The 23,100-nt window shown below is 48.6% G+C and overlaps 1 protein-coding gene across 9 annotated transcripts in view; it reads left to right on the forward strand.

Moving 5' to 3' along the window:
* Positions 1-1,872: 1,872 nt before the first annotated feature.
* Positions 1,873-23,100, forward strand: part of CUX1 (cut like homeobox 1) — a 362,228-nt gene continuing 341,000 nt past the window's right edge. For 2 of the 9 annotated variants that reach the window (XM_012758889.3, XM_012758893.3), the window contains exon 1: positions 1,873-2,180. In XM_012758889.3, coding sequence (XP_012614343.1) covers positions 2,118-2,180 — 63 coding nt within the window. In that variant the 5' untranslated portion in view covers positions 1,873-2,117. Of the gene's footprint in view, positions 2,181-2,864; positions 3,700-23,100 lie in introns of those variants that run through there. The other 7 variants (XM_012758897.3, XM_012758896.3, XM_012758886.3 and 4 more) reach the window with 7 other exon arrangements.

Raw genomic sequence — 23,100 nt, forward strand, 5'->3', positions numbered from 1 at the left:
TATTTTACTTTTTTGGTTCAAACCCAGGGGACCTACACCGTAATTAGATTGAGAACATCTGCACTAAATCCAAACCATTTCCCTGATCCTTCCTTGAGCCTTCCCCACGGGAGGGATTTTTATTTTTTATTTTTTTTAAAGCCCCTGCTCATTTTATTTGTCTAGCCACTTTTAGAGCAATTCCTAGGTCTCGCCTGCGGGCCACCGCACAAATGCAAATTCGAAGCGGAGGGTAGAAGACCCCTGAGGGTGTACGGATCCTTAGAAGTATTTCGTTCAGACAGGAATGGCCTGAGGTGGCATTGCCGCTTCCCGCCAGAAGCCAGACTCCGGGACAGGGCGTGGCCAGGCGCAGGGGCCGGGGCGCGCCGGTGGGCACGTGCGCCGGGACCCGAGGACCCGAGTGTCGGGGCGCCGCTGCCCTCTACCGGGCGGCGCGGTCGGAGCTGCAGCGCGGCCGCCGGCCGACTGCGCGCGCGGGCTCGGGCGCCCCACACCGAGGCAACCCGCGGCCACCCCAGGTCCGCAGTGCCCTGCCCAGCGCGGCGTCACAGCACCTGGGCCGAGGCTCGCGACGCGCCCCCCAACGCCCGCGCGCTTCCACCCACCTGCTTCCTGCCCCTGGGCGAGTCCAGCCCGGGACGCGTGAACCCCGCTCCCACCTCGGGAGCCTCCTCGCTGTGCAGCTGCGGACCCTGGCCAGCAGTGCGAGACCTGGGGACACGTGCGGTCCCCAGCTCTTGGGACTTTCATTTCTAGTCCCTTCCTTCGAAAATGCTGAATTCATTCCGCTGATCAGCGCTAAACCCTCGAACTCAGTTGAGAAACAATTATTTTCCACGTAAATGTTTTATTTTGTATTCCATACAGATTTTATTTACGTATAATTTTCAAGATTAAGGAATTTGGGGATTTGTTTTAACTAATTACACGTTAAATGAAGTGCGGGAGAGTCAAAGTACAGTATCCCTGCTGGAGACTCAAACTCACACGTGTGTATAATCAATTAAAGATGACGCTCATAAAACGTGCTTTTTGCCAGGTTCCTGCGAGGAAAGAAATCAAAAGAGAATTTATTTTTTGGTTTAAATTTTAGCATTTCTGTAAACTTGGAACCATGCTTTCTGTGTTGAGTGAATGTGCCCACACTTTCCAAGTTTCTGCACCCAAAGGAATAAACCCGAGGTGTCTGAGCCACAGGAAGTTTCTCGGGCTGTTCCGCTGAAGCACAGCGAGGGGACACAGAACTGTGCTTCAAGACTTTCCCTGTCGTGGCCTGAACCGGAGTGGCTCGGGCGGACGGGCGCCGCCGGGACCCCTGTGCCCCTGCCGTTGCGGTGCGTTCGGGGCGACCCGGGGCCGCGCGGCCCGGGCGTGGGGCTTCAACGGGTGCAGCGACCTGAGGGTCAGGGCTGGATCCCCCCACTCCACTCCCCCAAACACAGAACGCTGTTTCTGGCCGCCTCGCTCTCCGAGTCCCCGCTGGGCGCTGAGGGGTCGGTGTGCCACCGCCCACGGCCATTGCGCCTCCCACACGCGCGCCTGTCGCGGTCTGGGCCGCGCGGGGTCGGGGCTCGGGCAGGTGGTCGCGGCGGCTCGGAGAGAGAAAGGAGCGCTGCGCGGGCGCCCGCCCTGAGGCGGCCGACAGCACCCCGGCCGAGGCCCTGAGGGGCCGCCGCCCGCGACCCCCGGGGCCCGAAGCCCGCTCCAGGTGAGCCGGGCCCGGGGCCTCGCGCGGGGCCCGGCGCCCCTCCCGCTGCCCTCCAGCGCCCCCTCGGGGCCGGGCCCGCCGCCGCCGCAGCTGGGGCTGGGGGCCCGGGAGGGCTGGCGGGGGTCGCGGGCCGGGCGCCCGCCAGCCCGCTCGCCGGGGGGAGGGGGCCGGGCCGCGCGCGCCAGGCCGGCCGTCGGCCGCCGCGCCCTCGGGCTCCGACTCCGGCTCCGGCTCGGGCTCGCCATGGCTGCGGCGGCGCCGTGAGGAGGAGTCCGCGTCCTCCGTGGCGGCGGCGGCGGCCGGCTCCAGGCCGGGTTTTGGCGCCGCCCGCCTGCTGCCTCCTGGCGGCTCCTGAACTCCAGCCCCCTCTCTATCAGCCTCTCACTCCGTCTCAATATGTCTCAAGATGGCGGCCAATGTGGGATCGATGTTTCAATATTGGAAGCGCTTTGATTTACAGCAGCTGCAGGTCAGGCTTCTCCTCGCTCGGCCTCTCGCCCGGGGGTGGGGGCTGCGGGCGGTCGCGGCCTCCCCCGGGGCCCCGGGCTGCCCGGCCGCCGGGGGGCCGCGGCGGCGGGGAGGAGGGGGTGCCGGGGAAAGCGGGGCCGAGTCGGGGACAAGTCCCTCTCGCTCCCCGGCCCCCATTGATAACTCGCTTGATCAGAAATTGATCCTCTTTGTTCAATTCATCGATCAGCCCAAGATGGCGCCGGGAGCCGCCGCCGCCACCGCTGCCCCCGGTGTCTGCCCCCACCCCGGGCGCCCCCCCGGCCCTGCGCCGCCGCCGCCAGCGCCGCCGCCGCGGGACCGGGGAGGGGGCGGCCGGGCGGCGCGGGGCGCGCGAGCGGGGAGCGGGCGGCGGGCGGCGGCGGCGCCGCGAGGGGGCTGCGGCCCGGCGGCGGCGCCCGCCCGCGCGCCCCGCGCCCCCGGCCCGCCGTATTCCCGGGGAAAGTTTGTGGGGAGTTGCTGTGGGGGTGAAGCGCCTGCCTCTCCAGGAGGAGCCGCCGCCACAGCCGCCGGCGCGGCGGAGCTGGGCTGGTGGCGCTGTGGTGCCGCCGGCTCGGGGGAGGGTCAGAGCGGCCACCGGCGGCGGCGCGGCCCGGCTCCGGCCAGGCGGGCGGGTGGCCGGGCGGGCGCCCGCGCTCCCTGCCCCGGCCGGCCCGGCCCCGGCCGCCGTCCCGGCTGTCAGCGGGCCGGGTCGCGCTGCCGCCCGGCGCCCGGCGCGGCTCCCGGGCTAGCCCCGGGTTTGTTTACGTCCGGGAGCGCCCGGGACCACCCGCAGCCCCGCAGCCGCCCCGCTCTTTTGTGTTCCTGCGCCGGCGGCGCCGACCTGGCCCTCCGCGGCCGGGAACCCCGCGGGGCGCTTCGGGGAAACTTGGCGAGGGGCGGCAGGGCTGCCCCGCACGCGGTGCCGGCGGATCGCGGCGCCCGGGACCGCCCGGCGGGCGCGGGAGGAGGGCTGCAACTTTCCCCGAGCGCAGGCCCCGCGCTGCGCCCCGGCGCGCCGGCTGCCGGGCGGGGGACGCTTCCTCCCTGCGGCCGGCCGGCCGGCTCCAGCCGCGCGCCCCGGGGCTCCGGCCGCCCCGGGCACCCACCGCCCGCTCCACTCCGGCCCTCTCCCCTGGGAGCCGGCCCTCTGTGCAGGGTCCGCAGGCGCAATGGAGCGCGCGGCGGGTCCGCTGCGAGATGCTCTCCCCGGCCCGGTTCTCGAAAGCCAAGCCCGGAGGGCCGGGTTGGACAGTGGCGTGCCGGGCGGTGGTCGGAGCGCAGAGCCCCGGGCGCCGCAGGGGGAAAGTGCCGGGGCTCCCCATCCGGCGCGGGACCTGCCGCCGTGCCCCGGGGGTGAGTTCCTGCCTGTCACCCTCCACCCGGAGGAGCGGCGCGCCCTGAGGGTCCGCCCCGCACGCGCCAGCTCCGCGCCCGCGGCGCCTGGACAGCCCCGGGACTCTGCCAGGTGGATGTTGTGCGTAGCCGGAGCCAAGCTGAAGGTGAGCGGCGTGTGAGCAAGAAGCACTGTCTGCGTGAGTGCTGGCGCAGGGGGAAGTGGAAGTGCCCTGCGGCTCCCCTGGGCTGCCTGGCGCTGCGCGAGGGGGGTGTCCCCTAGAGCCCCTGGGGACCGGCTACTGCTCCCAGCTCTGAGGTGTGCGTGAAGGTGAACTTGGCTGAACTTTCCTAGTTGGGAGGACTGGTGATAGTGACCTGCACTACCTGCAGGAGTAAAGCAAATGAACTCCAGATGCAGGCTTGTATGAAATGAAGCGAATTGGATTAAAACTTACATAAATGGAGTCTGACAACTTTAATTGTATATGCTTGTTTTCTGCTCTTGCCTACGTAAGAACGATAAAGCAGACTCAAGTCGTTATGAAATTTCCTCAAATTTCTCGCTTAACTAGAAAGAAGACTATGTGAAATATGTATTTCCGATAAGATTAAAACTTAAAGGAGTTTGAGTATTTATTGACTAAAATAGATTACTCCAAAGTGTCTATTGTGTAAATTAGATTCCCGAATGTAATGAACACAGCCGAATGGCATTTTTGATAAATTGGTCTACCCTGTTTTAGTAAAAATAGCTCCCTTTTACCATAATTTAATTCCTGTGCTTACTGTAAAACCCGTTGTGGAGTTTTAAGAGACAAACCTTATTATTTTTTTTTTTCTTGTCTTCCTAAATGTGACATGCTAGCTTAATTATCAATGAAGTCTCTTTCTTAAGCATCCTGGCAAAACTGCAAAATGGATTTGGTTTGTAGAGCATTATTAGGTTTCATGAAGTCTGTAACCCTACCCCCTCTCCCCAAGTGATTATAGCTACTTCTTCAGGGGATCGTGGCTCTGGGATTTGATTGAAAGTTTCCCTCTTAGTTTACTTGAACTTTATGTAGATCTCGAGAAGGGGGGAAAAAAAAACCCAAACCAAAGTCCCTCATCCGAGCATCATTCTCTTTACTGAGCATCTATTCCCTTTTGGTGGTAGCTCACGATTTCGCCTTAGATGATTTCCTGTGGCCGCTTCATCCCATGTTTGAAAACTTCAGTTGAATGCAGAATGCCAGAGTTCAAGTATAAGGCCATACTGGTTCTTTCTGTGGGCCCTGAGGAGGCCTTTTGAGTTGGTATCTGGTGGAGTGTCCTGTGTATTCCCACAGACAGTAAGCGAGCCAATGAGACTGCACTTTGAGAGGGAATTCATTAGTTTCAGACTCTTCTCATCTTTCCAGTCCTCTTTATACTGCGATCGGGTTGCCTGCAGAGCCCAGGGTAGGCTGTGGCATTGCCACCTGCAGGTAAAGAGGCTGGGTCTCAGCGAGGTAGATCCAGGTTGGAGAGTTCTGAGGGTCTGGGGTTAGGTGGAGCAGTTCTGCACCTCTTCCGTGACCAAGTGAGCCGGGCTGGGTCCTTGTCCTGCTTTTTGGGTCTGGAAGCTGCTGCCTTGGGATGGGGTGAGCGCCCAGGGAGAGTTTCTGATGTTTCTTCTTTATTTCTCTTCCTTTTTAGTCCCAAAGGCTTGCGGTGTGGAAGCTTTAGTGCTTCGGCCTTGCTAAGACTAGTTGGACAAGTTTTTATGCTATCCTAGACTTGTAAAAACCAGGGTTTTTTTTTTTTTTTAATAAGAAAAACACCATTGTATCAATTTATCTTTTAAATACACGTTTGAAGAGAGGACACTTTCTAAAACAAACTCATGTAGCGCTGCGTGTTAGTGGAGCTTTGAACTTTTTGGGATGGGGCCTGCCAGGGAACAGCTTCCCTTTGGAGCATTATTCCCACGTGGTGACCAGTGTTCTCCTTTAAGGAACCTCTCTGCAAAAGTAAACTTTAGAAGTTGTCATTTTTTTTCAAAATTAGAAAATAATTTCGATTTTGCCGAAAGTCCATTTTCTGGTTGCTTTTGTTTTCTCCTGTTTTAGAAGTGTGTATGTTACTGCCTGTCCAGTACTGTTACCTGTAATAAGTATATTATTTTAATTAAAATACTCTATCTAGTACCCTTTATAAAATAATACATAAACAAATTACACTGGTGCTGCTCCTTTTTCTGTTTTCATGATTCTTTTAATGTCAGTGACTTTGAGATTTGGTATAGAAAGAGGTTATTTTCAGTCAATTATAGTTTTCCTGTGTGAAATTATTATTATTTTTTTTTGAGTCAGTGGAGGGATAGTGTTAATGCAACACCTCCTGGTACGGTTGGGTCCACAGAGCCCCCATGCTTGCATCCCCAATTTCATGTGTCTTCTGTCACTAGTTAGGTTGCATGAGAAAGTTGGGACAAATAGCCCAGTCCCCTCTGGAATTATTCTTTCCTGATCTACTAAGCTCACCTTAAAAATGCTGTCTGATGAACCCATTGAGCCCAAGACCTTTAATGGTCATTTAAAAAGTCTTTTCTCCTGTTACTGCACAATTAAGACAAACCCAGCAGGGTTTATGTGGGAGCTGTGCAGAAACCATAGTTTGTGCTCTGTGATCCCCCTCTGGGTGTACCTGTAGCAGTTAGCAATCAAAATCATTCCTGAGGCTGTGCTCACATTCTGTGTCTTAGTAGAGAAAACAAAGCTAGAAGTAGAAAATCCATATGTGCTTCAGCTCATTTATAAAGCCCCAGGAACATCTGTAGTGAAATGAAGGACACATTTGTTAGGGAAAAACTTGTACAATTTTTTAAAAAGAGAAATTTCATCTGGTATGAAAAGTCCTGTGGAACTAGGTTAAATTCCTACCTGTGCTTGGCTCATGTAAATTTCACATATTTAAAAGACAAGCGTATCTGATGGATTGCAACATAAATGCTATGTAAAAGTTACTGTAACAGTTATTCTAATATACAAGGATCATAAGGTATTGTAGAAATTATTTAAAACGTATTTAAAATTACTTATTATATAACTTTTTAAAATGTAATTGCTCTCCCTATGAAAAGTCTGAATTTTATTAGTAGTTGTCAAAGACAAAAATTCGTTTATCTGGTTCCTGTTGTTTTGTCTGAAGCTCTGTATTATCGCTGCTGAGAGAGATAGACAGTTTTGGTTTCAACTGAAATTTCTCTGCCTCTGATTGTTTAAACCAGACCCTTAATCTTATTTTAACATATTTAAAATGTCCATAGAACCCAGAAGAATTGTTTTGTGTAAGTAGCTAGTGAACGTAGTTTAAACACTCAAGCAATTCTGGTATCTAATTGGAAACAGGTGGAATTCTTGGAATCCTGTGTTTGAGTCTTATTATAGCAAAACGTAGGGACACTTTTTACTTGTGGCCATTCACTCTGTCATAAGCTATTTGAAGAGGGGCCCTACAGCTGCTTGTTGTGCCCACTACTGTTTACCTGGGCGTTTTAGGAACTGAATGCCTATGTATGCTTAAATGTGGAGAGAATTTATGTGCCGATAATGGAGTGAAAAAGGAATCTACTGGCATAATTAGACAAGTGATTTAGTATCTGTATTATGTAACTTTTATAGCAAAGAAGTTGTGAATTCATTTGTGATTTTTAATTTGATAAAGATTTATTGATTTGAGCATTTAGGGTACATTTTATTATACCCTGATACAATGATTTAGAATTCAGGGAGAAATTACAATTTTCCCGAGAAATTCTGCATTTATAGATAAGAGGTTCACTAGCAACCAAAAAAAAGGGAACTAGGTTAGGGGGATATTTCAATAAAATATTAATGGGGTGCTCTGAATTATCTGAGTCATTTTATCCATTCTAGTTTTCAAGTTGTGTTCCTGAAAACCAGTTGACAGTCCTGGTTTTGGAATGTGTTTCAGAATCAAGTTTTGGTTTGTGTGAAGGTGTTGGATTTTACTGAAGAGGACAGTAAAAGTTTGTACTGAGCTACTCCTGCCTGGGTTGTGGATTTGCTGAACTGTAAACAGTCCTGCTTTTCAGCTGTGTTCTGAGAAAGTTGGTGGAGGAGCATAGTCTTTGGAGGGGAAGAGGTGTCCCTGCAGGAGGTTAACTGGGATTGGGGGGGGCCCTATGGTGTTGCCCTCATCTGTGCTGCTCCGGAAGCAGCTTCAAAGCACCTGGGTTGTGACTTAAAGATTTTAAAAAAGTGCTTGTGCTACCCTGTTCACATATGACACAGTTAAAAAACATAATGAGGGTGAACAGCTCTCTTTGAAAGACATCAGAATTGTTGCAAAACCCATCAAGAACCTTTCCTTTAAAAAGCAAAGAACTCTTTAACAAAAATAATTTTAATTCTTTCTGTAATTAGATTCCAATAGGAAGATGATAGCACGCGAAAAAAAGGCTGTCAGTTTCTTTATTTCAATCTGAAGATTTTTCCTTACTGCAGGAGATCCAGGGCAGTTGGCAGAATTTTTGTGTTTGTTAGAGACTGGGCCATGGGAAGCCCGGGCAGTTCTGTGGCCACAGGGAACCCAACACCCCTCCACACCCTGCTGCTGCCCCCCAAGTGAGATTGGTACAGATCCCACACACAGGGGGGTCTTCCTACAGGGAGAAACACAGTCACAGGGGACAGGATGGGAGCAGGGATGGGACTATCCATCCCAGGGATTTACCGACACTGCAGAGCAACTGAAAAAATAGCCAGGTAGGAAATTCACAGTAAGCGAAACTGACCAGGTTCTGCTTCCTTTCATTAAAGTATGAAAACGAGTTGAGAATGTCAACAAAGGGGCCCATACCTTTCTGAAATAGAGCCCATGGGAGTGGACTGGGCCTACCGGGTCTCCTGCAAGGCCGACTTCATCAGCTGACACTTGAGATCTTGGATGCTCCTGACTGTTTGTGATTTATGTAGTCAACGTAGGAGGAAATTACCAGAGCTTACTCTGAAACGCCAGGGAAATAGCTTGTTCTTTCTTAGTAAAGCTGCAAAGGGACTGTTTTCTTACAGACGTCTTTCTATTCGGGTGTGTTTAATCAATAAGTAAATGTAGTTAACATTTTTTTAAAAAGTTATCTATGGTTGTGAGGTGTTCCAAGTTTGCTTAAAGAAGAAACAAATTGACAAATTTGCTCTTTCTTAAGTGAATATTGTGAAATTGTGAGAAATAGAATGCCAGGCTTACTATCATTAAAAATTTATTTGGGTGTTGACAGCTTTTTGCTAAATCTAAGACATTCAGATCCTATCCATCCACCATATGAAAGTAAAAACCCCCAAAACAAAATACAACCCAAAAATTTATTTCCATTTGCCCCCCAAAGCAAGATAGTCTTTCTTAGATTGGATCTTTCTCCTTAATAATTTGCTACTGTTTTGTTTTCAAATGTAGTTTTATGTTTTTTAAGACCAGGAGGAACATAAACTCATCCTAGGCAGCTTTGTTCCGTTGTTAGTTTGGACCTGTGAGGTTCTTTGGTTTATTGCCACCTTCACTTCTGTTTTTAGGGAAGAAATTGTTATTTAGATAAAAGTAACTCGATAAAAGCTAGTAAGTGACACCAAAGGCAAATCTTTGTCTTAAAGAACCTGCAGCTGCAAACATCATCCAGGCCGTGGGCAGCTGGAGAAGGGAGGGCCGCCGTGGAGCCGCCTCAGCCTGCGCGGTGCCCGTGCTGGGCCCCTGCTATCAATACTGCCTGTCACTTCTTGCCCTTCTCCTGCGTTTCCGCCCTGCCAAGCTTGTCCTCTCCCGTGTCGTGACAACTGTTTTTTGTTTTGTTTTTTTTAAAATAAGTATTTGCGGAGCTTCATTATTTTGAGATTCTTGGGAGAAAGATACTATGTAAATGAAAATTAAAAATAAAATTCTTGCTGGAGGGAATTGTACGTTTAACATTTTTGATGTGATTTGGAAAAGACTTTTGTTTTTCCCCTGCAAACAGGAACATTTTGTGGCTCCTATCACTGTTTTTGCATCATTCTGAAAGGTGTGGCAGATAATGGGAAACACGTTCTTTATTTTCTGATTTTTTTCTCTTATGGTAGTTAACCCAGAACTTGAACCCATGCAGTTCTGTGTACGGTGAGTTATTTCTGTTTCATACTGTTCTGTTTAGATAGCAACGGCCTGTGGAACACAAACCTTTCAAAAGGAAAAGGATTTGAGTCCTCAATATACAGAAATTACAAGTAAAATTACGACTAGAGCTATAAATCAAATTCCATCTTCCTTTCCTATTCACACGGCAGAGATTTTATAAGTCGTACAGTTTTGAGACAGAAAATTGTGAGCACAGGAACAATCATTTAAACCAGTGCAGAAATATTAATTTACTGTAGTTGCTTCACTTCTGCTGTACCTCTACTCCTCGCTTACACAGTGACGTGCGGTCATATCATTCAGCCAAGTGGGAGACAAGTTCAAGTTTGGAGTCATGTTTCTGCGGTGTGGGCATGTGTGGGGTCCAGGAGCCAGGCAGGAGACCAAGGCTGCTGCAAGGCACCAGGTGACTGGGTGTACCACAGACTTAGCAGTCACTGGTCAGCCCAGGGGACCGTGAGGTGTCTGGGGGCCTTGAAGAGCTGTGCTATGCAATCATAAAGCCATCATCTGGAGCTGGCTGTCCCAGAGGAACACTCAGTCATCTCCTCCAGCAGGTCGTCAGCCCTGGTACCACAGTTTGTCAGTATTGATGTGGGATTGGGAGAGGAAGGATATTGCCAGTTATGGTTGAATGTCATTGTCGAGGGAGTAAGAAGTGGTTTGAGATTGTTTTACGTGGCTCTGCGTTGGTATGTAATTATGCTGTCATCTTAAAACGTGCTGATACTTTCATGAAATCTTTTTTTTGTGTGTGTATGCAGTTCGTTTTGGGAACTGCTTACTGTATGTTAGAGTTAAGTCTTTCTAACACACAGGCTAAGTGTGTAGTCTTTTTGTGTTTCAAAATTGTCCACTCGAAACAGGTTGCAATCCATTATAGATATGGCTGCCAGATTAATCTTCCCAAACCCTGTGCATTTCATCATGTCATCCCTCTCCTGAAACATTCACAGTGACTCACTTTGGCACAAGAGGGAGACCACATTCCTCAGGCTGGCAGACAGAGTTCCTGAGTGTTGTCTCCACCTTACCTAAACCTTTTTGTCCCAGGGAGAACGACCCCGCAATCTTGCCCATTTGGGGAGGTTCCTTCCCCCTCCCTCTGCTTGTTCAATCCCCATGCCTATTTCATGCCTTCCTTCTTAACTTCGCCCCCTGCGCCAGGCGCTGGCAGTGGCTTTCTGCCTGGGGGAGTGGATGGGACAGCCAGGCCAAGACCGTGATGGAGCTGTGAGCCTGGGGAGGCTGCAGGAAGGACATCGAAGCCAGGTGGTGGGTGTGGGCAGGAAAGCCCCTGGAGGAGAGGTGACGCTTGATCTGAGTTCTGCTTGATCTGAGTTCTTCTGGCCTGGGGAGGCGTGAGAGAGAAGCAGCGCTTCCCAGCAGGACAGTGTAGGGTGGCCGGGAGTTCCCCCCTCCATTGCCCTTGACTTCCCACTCGGCACCCATCACAGCACCCGGCCCTCCTCCCCATCTGCACCCCCTGCTCCCCGGCTCCCCTGCTGTCCCCCTTGTGCCATTGTGTGCCTGCTGTCTTGGCCCGCCACAGTTGTTGGCACCTAGAAGTAACTGCTGTGTGACAACTGCGGGCCTCTTTTAAGGGGGCAGGTCCTGTGCATTCTGATTTAGGATTCATTAGCTAGTTAAGACTACAAACTTAATTGTTTTTAATATTGTGAAAGGTAGGTAGATTAATTTTAAATGGCTGTTTTGAAATCTGATAGGTGCATCTACAGAATATCTTTCTTTTTTATTCTCATTTATTAAATTCTTTCTCTGCAAAGTAACATGTATATTGGTTAATATGCAGTTAACCCTTGAACAGTGTGGAGGTTAGGGGTACTGACTCCCCGACACGGCTGAAAATCAATGTGTGAGTTTTGACTCCTCCAAAACTTAACTACTAATAGTCTGCTGCTGAATGGAGGCCTTACCAGTAGCAGATAGTTGATTAACACATATTTTGTTTGTTATATGTATTATGTACTGTATTTTTATAGTATAGTACATTAGAAAAAAGTTATTAGGAAAATCATAAGGAAAAGAAACTGTTTACTATTCATTAAGTGGAAGTAGATCACCATAAAGGTCTTCATCTTCGTCATGTTCATGTTGAGTAGGCAGAGGAGGAAGAGGAGGGGTTGGTCTTGCTGTCTTGGGGTGGCAGAGGAGGAAGGGGAGGCAGGAGAGGCAGGCACACTTGGTGTAACTTATTGAAAAAAAATCCGTGTATAATTGGACCTGTGCAGTTCAAATGTGTGTTATTCAAGGGTCAACTGTATACATAATTGTACTTGTGGCACATAAAACAAAAAAATAAAACCCCACATTTAAAAAAAATGAATGGGGCAGAACAATTCTCTGACAGGGATTTATTCTTTGACTTTGCTCACAGCCTGAATGGGAGGAAACTCTTATGAACGGGGAAAGCGCGTATTGTGGTTGTCAGAACCCAACAAACGTGCGAGAAAGCCGGTAGCAAGAAACACAGAGGGTTGGTGTCAGCGCTGGAGGAATGTCTCACTCATGTCTGCTTGTCCCCCCCCCCCAAGTGCTGTCCCATGGGTCGTCTGGCCTACGGCTGGGCAAAGGCACGGCCTGCTCTGGGCCAGCCGGTTTTAGAGCAGTGGCCCCCATAGCCTGCGTGCTTTTGCTGCCTCTTCGTTTAGTCAAAGAAAGTACCTAGGATATTTTTGTAGAGGTGACGTCACTGTCTGGCTGCATGGTGTTTGCATGGATTTAGGGAAGTGAGGGCTGGGGGGGGTGCTGAGAGAGTCAGGGTGCCGGGTCCAGTGTGGGTGGCCGATGGGGGCTGGGCCTGGCATCTGGCCACCCCCGGCAGGGGGAGAGGGTGTGCTCCTTTTGGGATATGGGGGATTTGGGGGGACTGGTAGGAATTCCCAGGGTTGAGCCTGTCGGGGAAAGGAGTGTTTAAGCTCAGTGGAGAGGTTGGCGCTGAAGTCCGGAAGATGGGTTGAAACCTGGAGTTTGAAGCCCGGGGAGGATTTTGTTGTTTTGGTTGGAGCATGAGGGTTTTACATGGTTTGAGGGGGAGTTGGGTGAGGAATTAATTTTAACCGGGCAACCTCCCCTTCTCGTCTTACCTTTCACAGCTCTGGAGCAAGGACTGCTGTGAGTTTCAGTAAAAGGAGTGCAGAAGAGAAGAAAAGCAGTGCTCATAGGACTGGGTTCTGTTCATTGCAGCCGTTTTTACATCCACTGATGACGAGATAGGAGCTTTTATTTTTTAGTTTTTATTTGTTTGTACACTGGCAGCTCATCTCCTGAGGATGGACAGCGGGCAGGCACTGGTTTAGGCCCTTGGTTTATCTCATGTCACGCACATGATGGCCTTATGGGGGAGATGCTGTGACCGCTGTAGGGGAGAAGTCAGCCAGTGGCAGACACACACCTGTGTCTGCTGAGGGCCAGGGCCTGCTTTTCAGCCAACTCCTGCTTTTTTGCCAACTCCTGCTGTTCCCTAGACCTGTGGTCCCCAAACCCCTGGGCCAAGGACTGGTACCAGTCTGTGGCCTATTAGGAACCAGGCTGCACAGTAGGAGGTGAGTAGCAGGCAAGCAATCGAAGGAAGATGGATCCATATTTACAGCTGATCCCTATTGCTGGCATCACTGCACGAGCTCCTCCTCTTGTCAGATGGGGGGGGCATTAGATTCTCATAGCAGGTGAACCCTACTGTAAACTGTGCATGCGCGGCATCTAGGTTGCACTGTCCTTATAAGAATCTAATGCCTGGTGATCTGAGGTGGTGATGCTAGCGCTGGGGAGCAGCTTCAAATACAGATTATCATTAGCAGAGAGGTTTGACTTCACAATGAATGTAATGTGAATGAAACTATCACCCTCTCCGGTCTGTGGAAAAATTGTCTTCCATGAAATGGGTCCCTGGTGCCACAAAGGTTGGGGACCACAGTCCTAGATGACTCTCAGTTGAAGCAATGGGGTCATATCGGGATTCAGGAGGAGAACCCTGTCTAGGTGGGTCTGGGTCACTTAGCTGCCAGCAGCTAGGGGTGGAGATGGGGCCAGGTGGGGGGTCTGGTGGGCAGCTCCTTCTGGGGGAGCCTCCCTGGCTGGAGCCCAGACAGGGCTGTCTGATGGACAGAACCACTAGAACCACAGCTGCCACGGCCCCTTAGCAAACCTCATCTGACAGCTGGGGGCAGTCACAGTGTCGGGCTACAAGGAGCCCTCCTTGTCACGTCACCCGACAGCCTCAGATGCCCTGTCTGTGATTAAGCAAATGTGTTGTTGAGTTTTAGGGAAGTGTTAGGCAGGAGAGCGGCCTAATCTCGGGGCCTGAGGGGACTGGAGGAGACGCCTGCCCTGTGCATTGGGCAGTTCTGTGAGCACAGCACCAGCGAGTCTCCTAAGCAGGACGTTTCTCTGAGCTGCTGGGCCTGATGTGGGTTGCCCTTCGATACTGATATTTGTATTTAGCGCTGTGATGGCTAAGGCCAAGTCCCCACTCTCCAAGCCCCTGGGAGACTGGCTGATTCGGTCCCTGCAGTGATGTCGGACTCAAATCGGTGCAGACCCCCAACGTTGTGAGGATACACCACTGCACAGGATTCTGTTCCCAGCTACACGTGATGCTGAGCGTGTGTGCAGAAAGAGATTGACTTCATATGTGGTGGCCATCTGTCCTCAGAGAAGCAGTCTGGTCACAGTGACACCCCTTAGATCTTAGCTTATTTTCCTTAGGGAATAGGAAAACTGAGCTGGAAAACTGAGCTTTTAGGACACTCTGGATTCAGATGATTTTTTTTTTTTTTTTTTTTTTTTTGAGACAGAGTCTCGCTTTCTTGCCTAGGCTAGAGTGAGTGCCGTGGCATCAGCCTAGCTCACAGCAACCTCAAACTCCTGGGCTCAAGCGATCCTCCTGCCTCAGCCTCCCGAGTAGCTGGAACTACAGGCACGAGCCACCATGCCCGGCTGATTTTTTTTATATTATATATATTAGTTGGCCAATTAATTTCTTTCTATTTTTATGGTAGAGACTGGGTCTCGCTCAGGCTGGTTTTGAACTCCTGACCTTGAGCAATCCGCCTGCCTCGGCCTCCCAGAGTGCTAGGATTACAGGCGTGAGCCACCGCGCCCGGCCTCAGATGATTTTTTTGCATGCCTGATTTTTTTGTGATGATGCGATTTGTTTTGTTAAGAAATTATAAATTTAAAGAGAAAATATGCAAAAATGTGTACTGGTCTTGGAAATAATGCCGCACATTTGAATGACATTGCTTGCTGTTTTGTACATTTTTGGAGCGGCTCATATTTTTCATAAACTCTTGGTACCGTTCATCTGTTCATTTATTCAGCATCTCTGTGGGGTACCTGATTACAGCACCCAATCCTGTTCAATCCCTGGAGTACCAAGAGGGACAAGCCCCCAGCCTGCTTGTGAGGGACCTGCGGCACAGACTGTAAGGCACTGGGTGTGTGACGTGTGGGCGGGGCAGGGGTTTGGAGAGATGGGCTCAGGCCATCTTGTTCCACTGACTTGTATAGTCAGTTGTTCAGAATTTATTGAGTGTCTTCTGTTTGCCAGGCCACATTACAGCCCGGGGATCCAGTGACCAGAACAGTAGGGAATCCTTACCCTCAAGGAACTTATATTCTCGCAGGGGAGACAGAAAACAAACGCAAGGAATAAGTGAATTGTACAGCCTGAGTGCCCAAGTACTCTGAGCCCCACGGGGTCCTTTCTGTCTCCCAAAGGCCCTGAGAATTAACTGAGTGTAAAATTGAGGAGGGATTGCTCAGTGTTCAGACCTGTGTTTAGGAGGACCCTTCTGGAAGCCTCAAATGAAAGGCAGACCAGACTGAGGAAGGAGGGATGGGTGATGAAGAGTGGAACCAGGAGGGTGTGGCCATCAGGGTCCCAAGAGACGATGCTGGGTGGTGGCTGTGCCAGACTGAGTGTGCCGGGCCTTGGCATTTTGGGTGAGGGCTGCTGGTGGAATAATGATGGCTGAGGTGGTGCCAGGTGAGTGGCATTTCCACGGCCTCCAGTGGGGCTGAGAAACTGAGGCAGCCGTGGAAGGGCAGGGAACAGCCCATGAAGGGAGTGGTCTTCAGTGTCCCGTCGACCTTGAGCATCCTGCAGGCCAGTGTCCCTGGTGCCCGGGTGCAGGTTGCTGGCACTTGCAGAGGCGGACCCCATGCAGATGTCTGCCCAGCCGGGGCCCACAAGTTTGTCACACACAGGTGGGGTGACGGGACCTGAGCTGCAGCATTGGATGTGACTCCGACGCGCGGGAGTCAGCCTGGAGTTTCTTTATTCATCATTCTTTGCTTTTGTCAGTAATCCTTTGTAATTCCCCAGTTTCATGATGTAATTCTAATGGAATTAAACTTGAACACTTCAAAATTATGTAATTAATTGCGTTCGGCTTCAATTACGATGACTGATTATAGTGATACCTGGTGGCAAGTCAGGTACATACTGGCGGGGGTTCGTGCCTGCTCCGTGTTAGGATGGCTGCTTTCTGTTGGCTGCTGGTGGCTGCTCAGGTGCCTCTGGTCCCTGCCTCGCCAGAAGCAGCTCCACAGGCATGCAGGGGGGCAAGCGGGGAGGGCGATGGTGTGCAGGGAAGGGCTGCTTTAGGATGGGGTGCCTTGAGCCTGTCTGCTAGCAAGGTAAGTTTGGGACCGGCTGGAGGAAGCTGAGGGTGTTCAGTGAGTCTCTTATTTGAGGGTGGGTGCATTCAGGTGAACGTGAAGGATTCAGAAATTGGAAAGGCAATTTATGGAGAAGGGATAAAGTGTGAGAACCACCATGCGGCGTGGTAAAGGGGAAGATGGAAGTCAGGTGAAAAAATGTTGCTGTGCCATAGTATTTCCAGGAGGCCAACGTCCAGGGCTCTGGGACCTGTAGACTGAGCCAGCAGACCCTAAAACCGAGCTCTGTGTTCTCTGTTTGCAGATTTCCCAGAATGTCTGGATCCTTTTTGCAAATCAAGGTAGTTTTATTTTGTGTTAGGAGGAAGGGCATGTTGCTAAGAAACTGTCACCTCGACTGACTGTCTGCCCTAAAGCTGGTCACTTGGCATCTCCCTAGGATGGGAGGCACAGTGTTTGTGCAAGCATCGAGAGTTCAGGGCGCCTCTCTGATCCTGTCCTGTCCCTGCGTACAGGCCTGCATTTCCTCATTCCCCGGCCCTACCTGCTGTCGCATTTCCTCCAGGGAAGAGTCTCAAAATCGACTCTGATGGGTGATGCCAGGTGTGGCACTGAGTGTCCAGTGTCCTGTTTCTGAGAGGTGCCTCTTATGTGTTGAGAGGCTTACTTAGGGCATCTTTTCAAAAAGCTGATTCTTTTATGTCTTAAACTGCAGAGATGTTCTTAATGCCGCCAGCTGGGTTTTCCAGCGTGCTGCCCTGTTTAACGCGCAGAGTGCCGTGCTGGCGGCGGGGCCCTCATTTCAAAGCCCTAGTCAAGGCGGATATTTGGGTTAGGTCCATTAGGATGCCCAAATGTCTTACTGATTATTTTCTATTTTCTTAAGAGAGAGTGGGACTTGAAAACATTCAAGTGCACAACTAGTTTTAAAAAGTTCTTTTTTAGTGGGGAGAGTCAAGATGGTGAAAATTTGAAAAAAATTTTTTTTCCATTCTGAACATGCTGCTTGCTGTTCTGGTGTAGAGAGTGGGTTCCTTTGACACAATGTCTCCGTCCTGTTACCTTTTTTTTCCTTTTAAGATTCACATAACATAACATTCACCTTTTTAAAGTTTAAAATTCATTGGTTTTGAGTATATTCACAATGTTATACAACTATCACGATTGTCTAGTTCCAGACATTTCCAACACCCCAATAAGAAACCCCCCATACTTGTGAGATATTACCCCCCACCCTCTGCGTAATCTACTCTCTGTCTCCGTGGATTAGATTTGCCTGTTCTGGGTAATTCACATTTAAATGGAGTGATACAATATGTGACCTTTTGTGTCTGGCTTCTTTCACTGATGTAATGTTTTCAGGGTTCATCCGTGTTGAATCATCGCATGTTGGAGCTTCATTCCTTTTTATGGCTGAGTGGTACCCACTGCATGGGCTTACCACGTTTTGTTTCTCCTCCACCAATTGATAATCACTTGGGTCGTTTCCACTTTTTTGGCTATTGTGAGTAAAGCCACTGTGAACATTCATGTCCAAGTTTTTTTTTTTAATGTAGTTTTCCATTTTCTTAGATATATAGACTTAAGAGTGGAATTACTGGGTCACGTATGATAACTCTGTGTTTAATTTTTTGCATCTGTTACTTTTTGACCTCCTGTGTATAACTAACTCCTGTTTGTTCTCAAGAATGCTTCCTTTAAGGCCCGGGCCATTCCATTTTGTTCTCTTCTGCCCTGGTGGTGCTGCTGACTTCTCCGCAGAGTCCTCATGTGGTGCAGTTGCTCCCCTCGGAACCACTGCTGTGGACAAGAGGGTTTTGTGGACATAGCTGTGGAGTGGTTCGAGATGAGAGCAGGTACTGTTGGTTGCTCACCCAGACTACACGCCCCACTGCACCCCCCTGGGGATGACACTTAAAGCTTATCTAAATTAGTCCTCGATGTGCCATCCCTCTGGCCAGGAGAGCTGGTTCAGTTGTGGTGGGCATTTCACTTTGCCCTGGCCGGAGGAATGGGGAACATCCAGTAGCGTTGCTCTGAGAAAGCAATTCTTCTCTGATCTCAGGAGATGAGCCAGGGTAGACTGCCATTTTCTGCCTGTGCCCAGGCCTGTTCAAGAAAGGGCTACCCGGACCTGCCACTGCCATCTCAGCATGAGGCAGTGGGGCAGGAGCAAGACAGTGAAAATCGCAAAGAACGCGGAGCAGGATATGGAAGGAACCTGGGCCCTTAATGGTTCTGAGTGGCCTGGTAAGCCAGCCCTGCTGTCACCCTGCCTCTAGCTTTCTGTGAAGTGAGAAAGTAAAATTTCCTCCTCGTTTCTTGTTACTTGTAGCCCTTCTGTTACTTGCAGCTGGAAAGGCATTCTGAAACAAGACAGTGCAATTAAAATCCAGATCCTAGAAAGTTGCTCTTGATGGCTCGGGCTTGGTGTGGACTTAAGAGTGATGCCTTTGAGGGGCACTGGTCCTGGGTGAAGGTGGATTTGAGAGTGTGAGGAGGACATATGTCCTCTCAGCGCTCTTTTCTCAATGGCAGCAGAATTCCATTTGCAAAGCCAGATGTCCCTCAATACGTTAGATACAGCCAATAAAACATTAAGCAATTAGAATGGTTAATATTCAGTAGAGTATAATTAGAAGCTGGTGTAAATTGAGAATGAAATTGGCAGGTTCCATAAGTTACAGCAAAATTCCAAATCTTTTTTAGTTGCGTACGTGTCTCTCTGTGGGTCTGTCAGTTCAAATGGCTGTATTATCTTACCTTCTTCCTGGAGTAGTAGTGAAGGGCCATTATCAGCTCGGCTCACCATGATTTTGAGTGTTTAAGAACATCTTACTGGTTGTATTGTGTTAAAGATACCAAAGTCAAATTGCAAGCGTTTAACACTCCCATTTCTACACCATGTGTGAGAAAAATCAAATCCCTGCTTTCTGCCTGCCTTCAGGGCGTGTGTGTGTATGTGCACGTGAGTGCACGTGTACATGTGGGTGTATGCACATACATGTATGTGGCACCATACATGAGTTGTGTTCATCACACCTCCATTCATCACACATCATGATTCATTAATTTTTTTCTCCTTTATGCTCCACTCACATTCTTATGTGTTAAATATAGCTTTATATGGATGCATCCTTGTAAACTATGTGGACTGTTTTGTGTGTATAGGTAGTTTTAATTCGTACTTTTTGAGATCTGTCCATGTTGTTCCCTGTGAATTTTGTTCTTTATGAACGATGGCTGCATCGGGTTCCATTTCAGAGTCTACCTGTCTTAGGCCGCTGAGGCTGCCATAACGGGATACTATAGACTGGGTGGCTTAAACAGCAGACATTTATTTCCCACAATTCTGGAGGCTGGGAAGCCCAAGGTCAAGGTACCAGCTGATTTGGTTCCTGGTGACGGTCCTTTTCCTGAGTTGCAGTTGGCCACCTTTTCTTTGTGTCCACATTGCAGAGAGAGAGAGAGAGAGAGAGCGCGAGAGCGAGCGAGAGAGCACACGTGCATAAGCCAGCTAGCTCTCTGGTGTCCTGTCTTACTAGGGCACAATCCCATCATGGGGCTTCATCCTCGTGACTTCATCTAACCCTGATCACCTCCCAAAGGGCCCACCTCCAAGTACCATCACAGTGGAGGCTGTGGCTTCAGTATGAATTAGGGGGAGGGGAACACAATTCGGTCCATAGCACTGTCTTCGCTCATGTGTCCATTTCCATGGGGTTGGTCCACTTCGGTGGTGTCTGATGCCCCAGCTCCACACACAGCACAGCTGTGAACATCTGTACACAACGTCCCTTGACTGCTGTCTGGGAGCCACATTGCTGGGTCCAGGGTGAAAATGTTCTTAAGTTCACTAAGTACTGCCAGCTTGCTCCCTAGACTGGATGCCCCACTCTACTCTCCTACTCGCCGTCGAGGATTTCTTTTCCCCACAATCCCATCATCACTTTGTAGAGATATATATACTTTTTTGCCATTCTGATAGTTTTAAAGTGGTACTTCAGTGTTGTGTCATTTTTCTCTGTTTACTAGGAAAGTTTATACTTATTATAAGTCATTTTATGCTTGTTAGTTTTTTAGAGTTCCCCTTTTGTAAATTGCCTGGCCATGTGTTTTCTTTTTCCTTTTAATGGTTTACCATCTTTTTGTTGATTTGCAAGAGTTCCTTGTATGTTTCACCTGCTAGTGTTTTGTTGATTTCCATTGTTTGATTTGTCTGTGGAGTTCTATAGGAAATCATGCAGAAAATAATGTAGGAAAACTTCATTTTGTTGAAGCCATATCTGTCAATTTTTGACCAACATGTTTTGTCTTACTTCAGTCTTGAGAAATCTTTCCCCACTCAAGATCACAAAGATGTTCATATTTCTCTAGCCCCATAGATTTGTCTTTCACATTCAGATCTTTAATTTAGGTCAGCATTGATTTTTGTATAGAGTGTGAAGTAGTTATCCAGCTTCCAGAGAGAGTCTGTTTTTCCAACACTAGGCTGCTGCTTCTCCCCCTGATTTGGGCAGTTGCCTGTTATACTCCAAGTCCATATATACATGAGTATGTTTCTAGGATCATTCTTCTGTTCCACTATCCTATTGGGTGTTTTTTTTTTTTTTGCACTGATACCATACCATTTTAATTGCTGTGGCTTTAAACCATGTCTTAATTTCTCATGGGGTGAATTTGTCCTCTTTTCTTTTTCAAAACTTAGCTATTCAAGGTCTGTTACTCTTTCATGCACATTTCTTTCTAGTTCTGCTGGAATTTTTATTGGATTTGTATTAAATATGTAGATTAATTTGGGACGAATTAATATCTAAGTTGTCCCATCCTTAAACAAAGATATTTCTCTATTTAGGTTTTCTTTCTCCATAAAGGTCATGTGTGTTCTTTATTAAAATAAATTTTATATTGATTACTGTGGTATAGAGGAAAACAATTGGCTTTTGTTTATTGATTTTGAGACTGGTAAGCTTGCTGTTAATATTTTTACTAGTTGGCTCACGACTGTGATCCCCACACTTCAGAAGGTCAAGGTGGGAGGATTGCTTGAGGCCAGGAGTTCAAAACCAGCCTGGACAACATAGCAAGACCCTGCCCATACCAAAAAAAAAAAAAAATTAGCCAGGCATGGTGGCACATGCCTATAGTCCCAGGTACTGAGAAGGCTGAGGCAGGAGGATAGCCTGAGCCCAGGAGTTTGATGTTGCAGTGAGCTCTGAATGAGCCACTGCACTCCAGCCTGGGTGACAAGAAAGAAACACATGTATATTTTTTTCTTTTACTAGTTAACATGCTTCTGTTGCATTTAGGTTATTAAGTATAAAATGTCCAATTTCCTTAAGTACTAAGTTTGACAGTTGATATCTCTGACATTTCACTTTGGTACCTCTTGTTTTGTTTTTATTGTAAAGGTACATCCTCAATCTTTCAAATCTTGCATGTTTTGGCTTATTATCTTTCAAATTATTTTTAGAGCAATTTTTGTGAAACTATGGATAAGTAAAACATTTGTGTTATTTTTGAATATGAGTTCTGTTGTAGAACCAACACAGTGCAGACAGCTTGAAATATCAACAGAGTGTTTGGGAAGGATGTGGCTGATGAATGCACAATATAGTATATCGATGGTTTGAGAAGTTCCGTTCTGGTGACTTTAATCTTGAAAATGAGCCACGTGGGCGACCTGAGACCAAGGTGTGGATAATGATGAGCTGAAAGCTGTAGTGGAAGTGAATCCATCTCAACTTACACGTGAATTAGCAGCAAGGTTTGATGTTACTGTTCCAACAATATCGGACCATTTGATGCAAATGGGCAAGGTAAAGAAGCTGGATAGATGGATTCCACATGAATCAAACCAGTGTTAGCAAAAAAATTGTCTGGAAGCTTGCCTTTCTTTGCTGTCATGACATAAAGGAGAATCATTTCTACACTGTATTGTTATATGTGATGAAAAGTGTATTCTTTTTGACAATCACAAGTGTTCAGCACAATGGTTGGATAAAGATGAAGTGCCAATACACAGTCCAAAACTGAATATTCATCAAAAAAAGCTAATTGTGTCTGTTTGGTGGTGCAGTGCTGTTATTATCCACTACTGCTTCATGAAATCTGGTCACTTGATTACAGCGGATATCTCCTGCAGCCAATTGGATGAAATGAGGATGCTTGCGATAGAGATAGGCCAATCCTCTCGTAAGACATTGCTCGACCCCGTGTCGCACAAGCAACACTGCTTAAACCAGACCAGCGGCTGGACTCGGAAACTCTCCAGCATCCACCAGACCTTGCACCAACTGACTACCACTTCTTCCAGGCTTTGGACCACTTCTTGCAAGGAAAAATATTCAATTCTCAACAAGCTGTGGAAAACACCTTTTGTGGTTTCATTGCCACTCACTGTCCAGGCTTCTTCGCTGCTGGCATAAACAAGCCACCATTAAGATGGCAAAACTTGTGTCGATAGTTTAGGTGCATGCTTTGATTAATTGTACTGCTTCTCGTTTGAGATATTATAAACTACACTTTTGATTTGAAATCAGACATTTCATATTTAATGGCCTAATATTTTTGTCTGGAGATAATATCATATGCAAAAGAAAATGACAGATTTATTTATTCCTTTCCTTCCAATTCTCCAATTCTTATACTGGAGTAACTTGTTGTCTAGACTCTCAAGGACTCAGTTGCATAGCAGTGGTTATTGTGGCTGTCCTTTTCTTTCCTGGTCTTAAGAGGAATGTGCCTGATGGAGATTTTTGGTAGCTATA

This window comes from Microcebus murinus, chromosome 19, assembly GCF_040939455.1.
Source record: "Microcebus murinus isolate Inina chromosome 19, M.murinus_Inina_mat1.0, whole genome shotgun sequence".
Lineage (NCBI taxonomy): Eukaryota > Metazoa > Chordata > Mammalia > Primates > Cheirogaleidae > Microcebus > Microcebus murinus.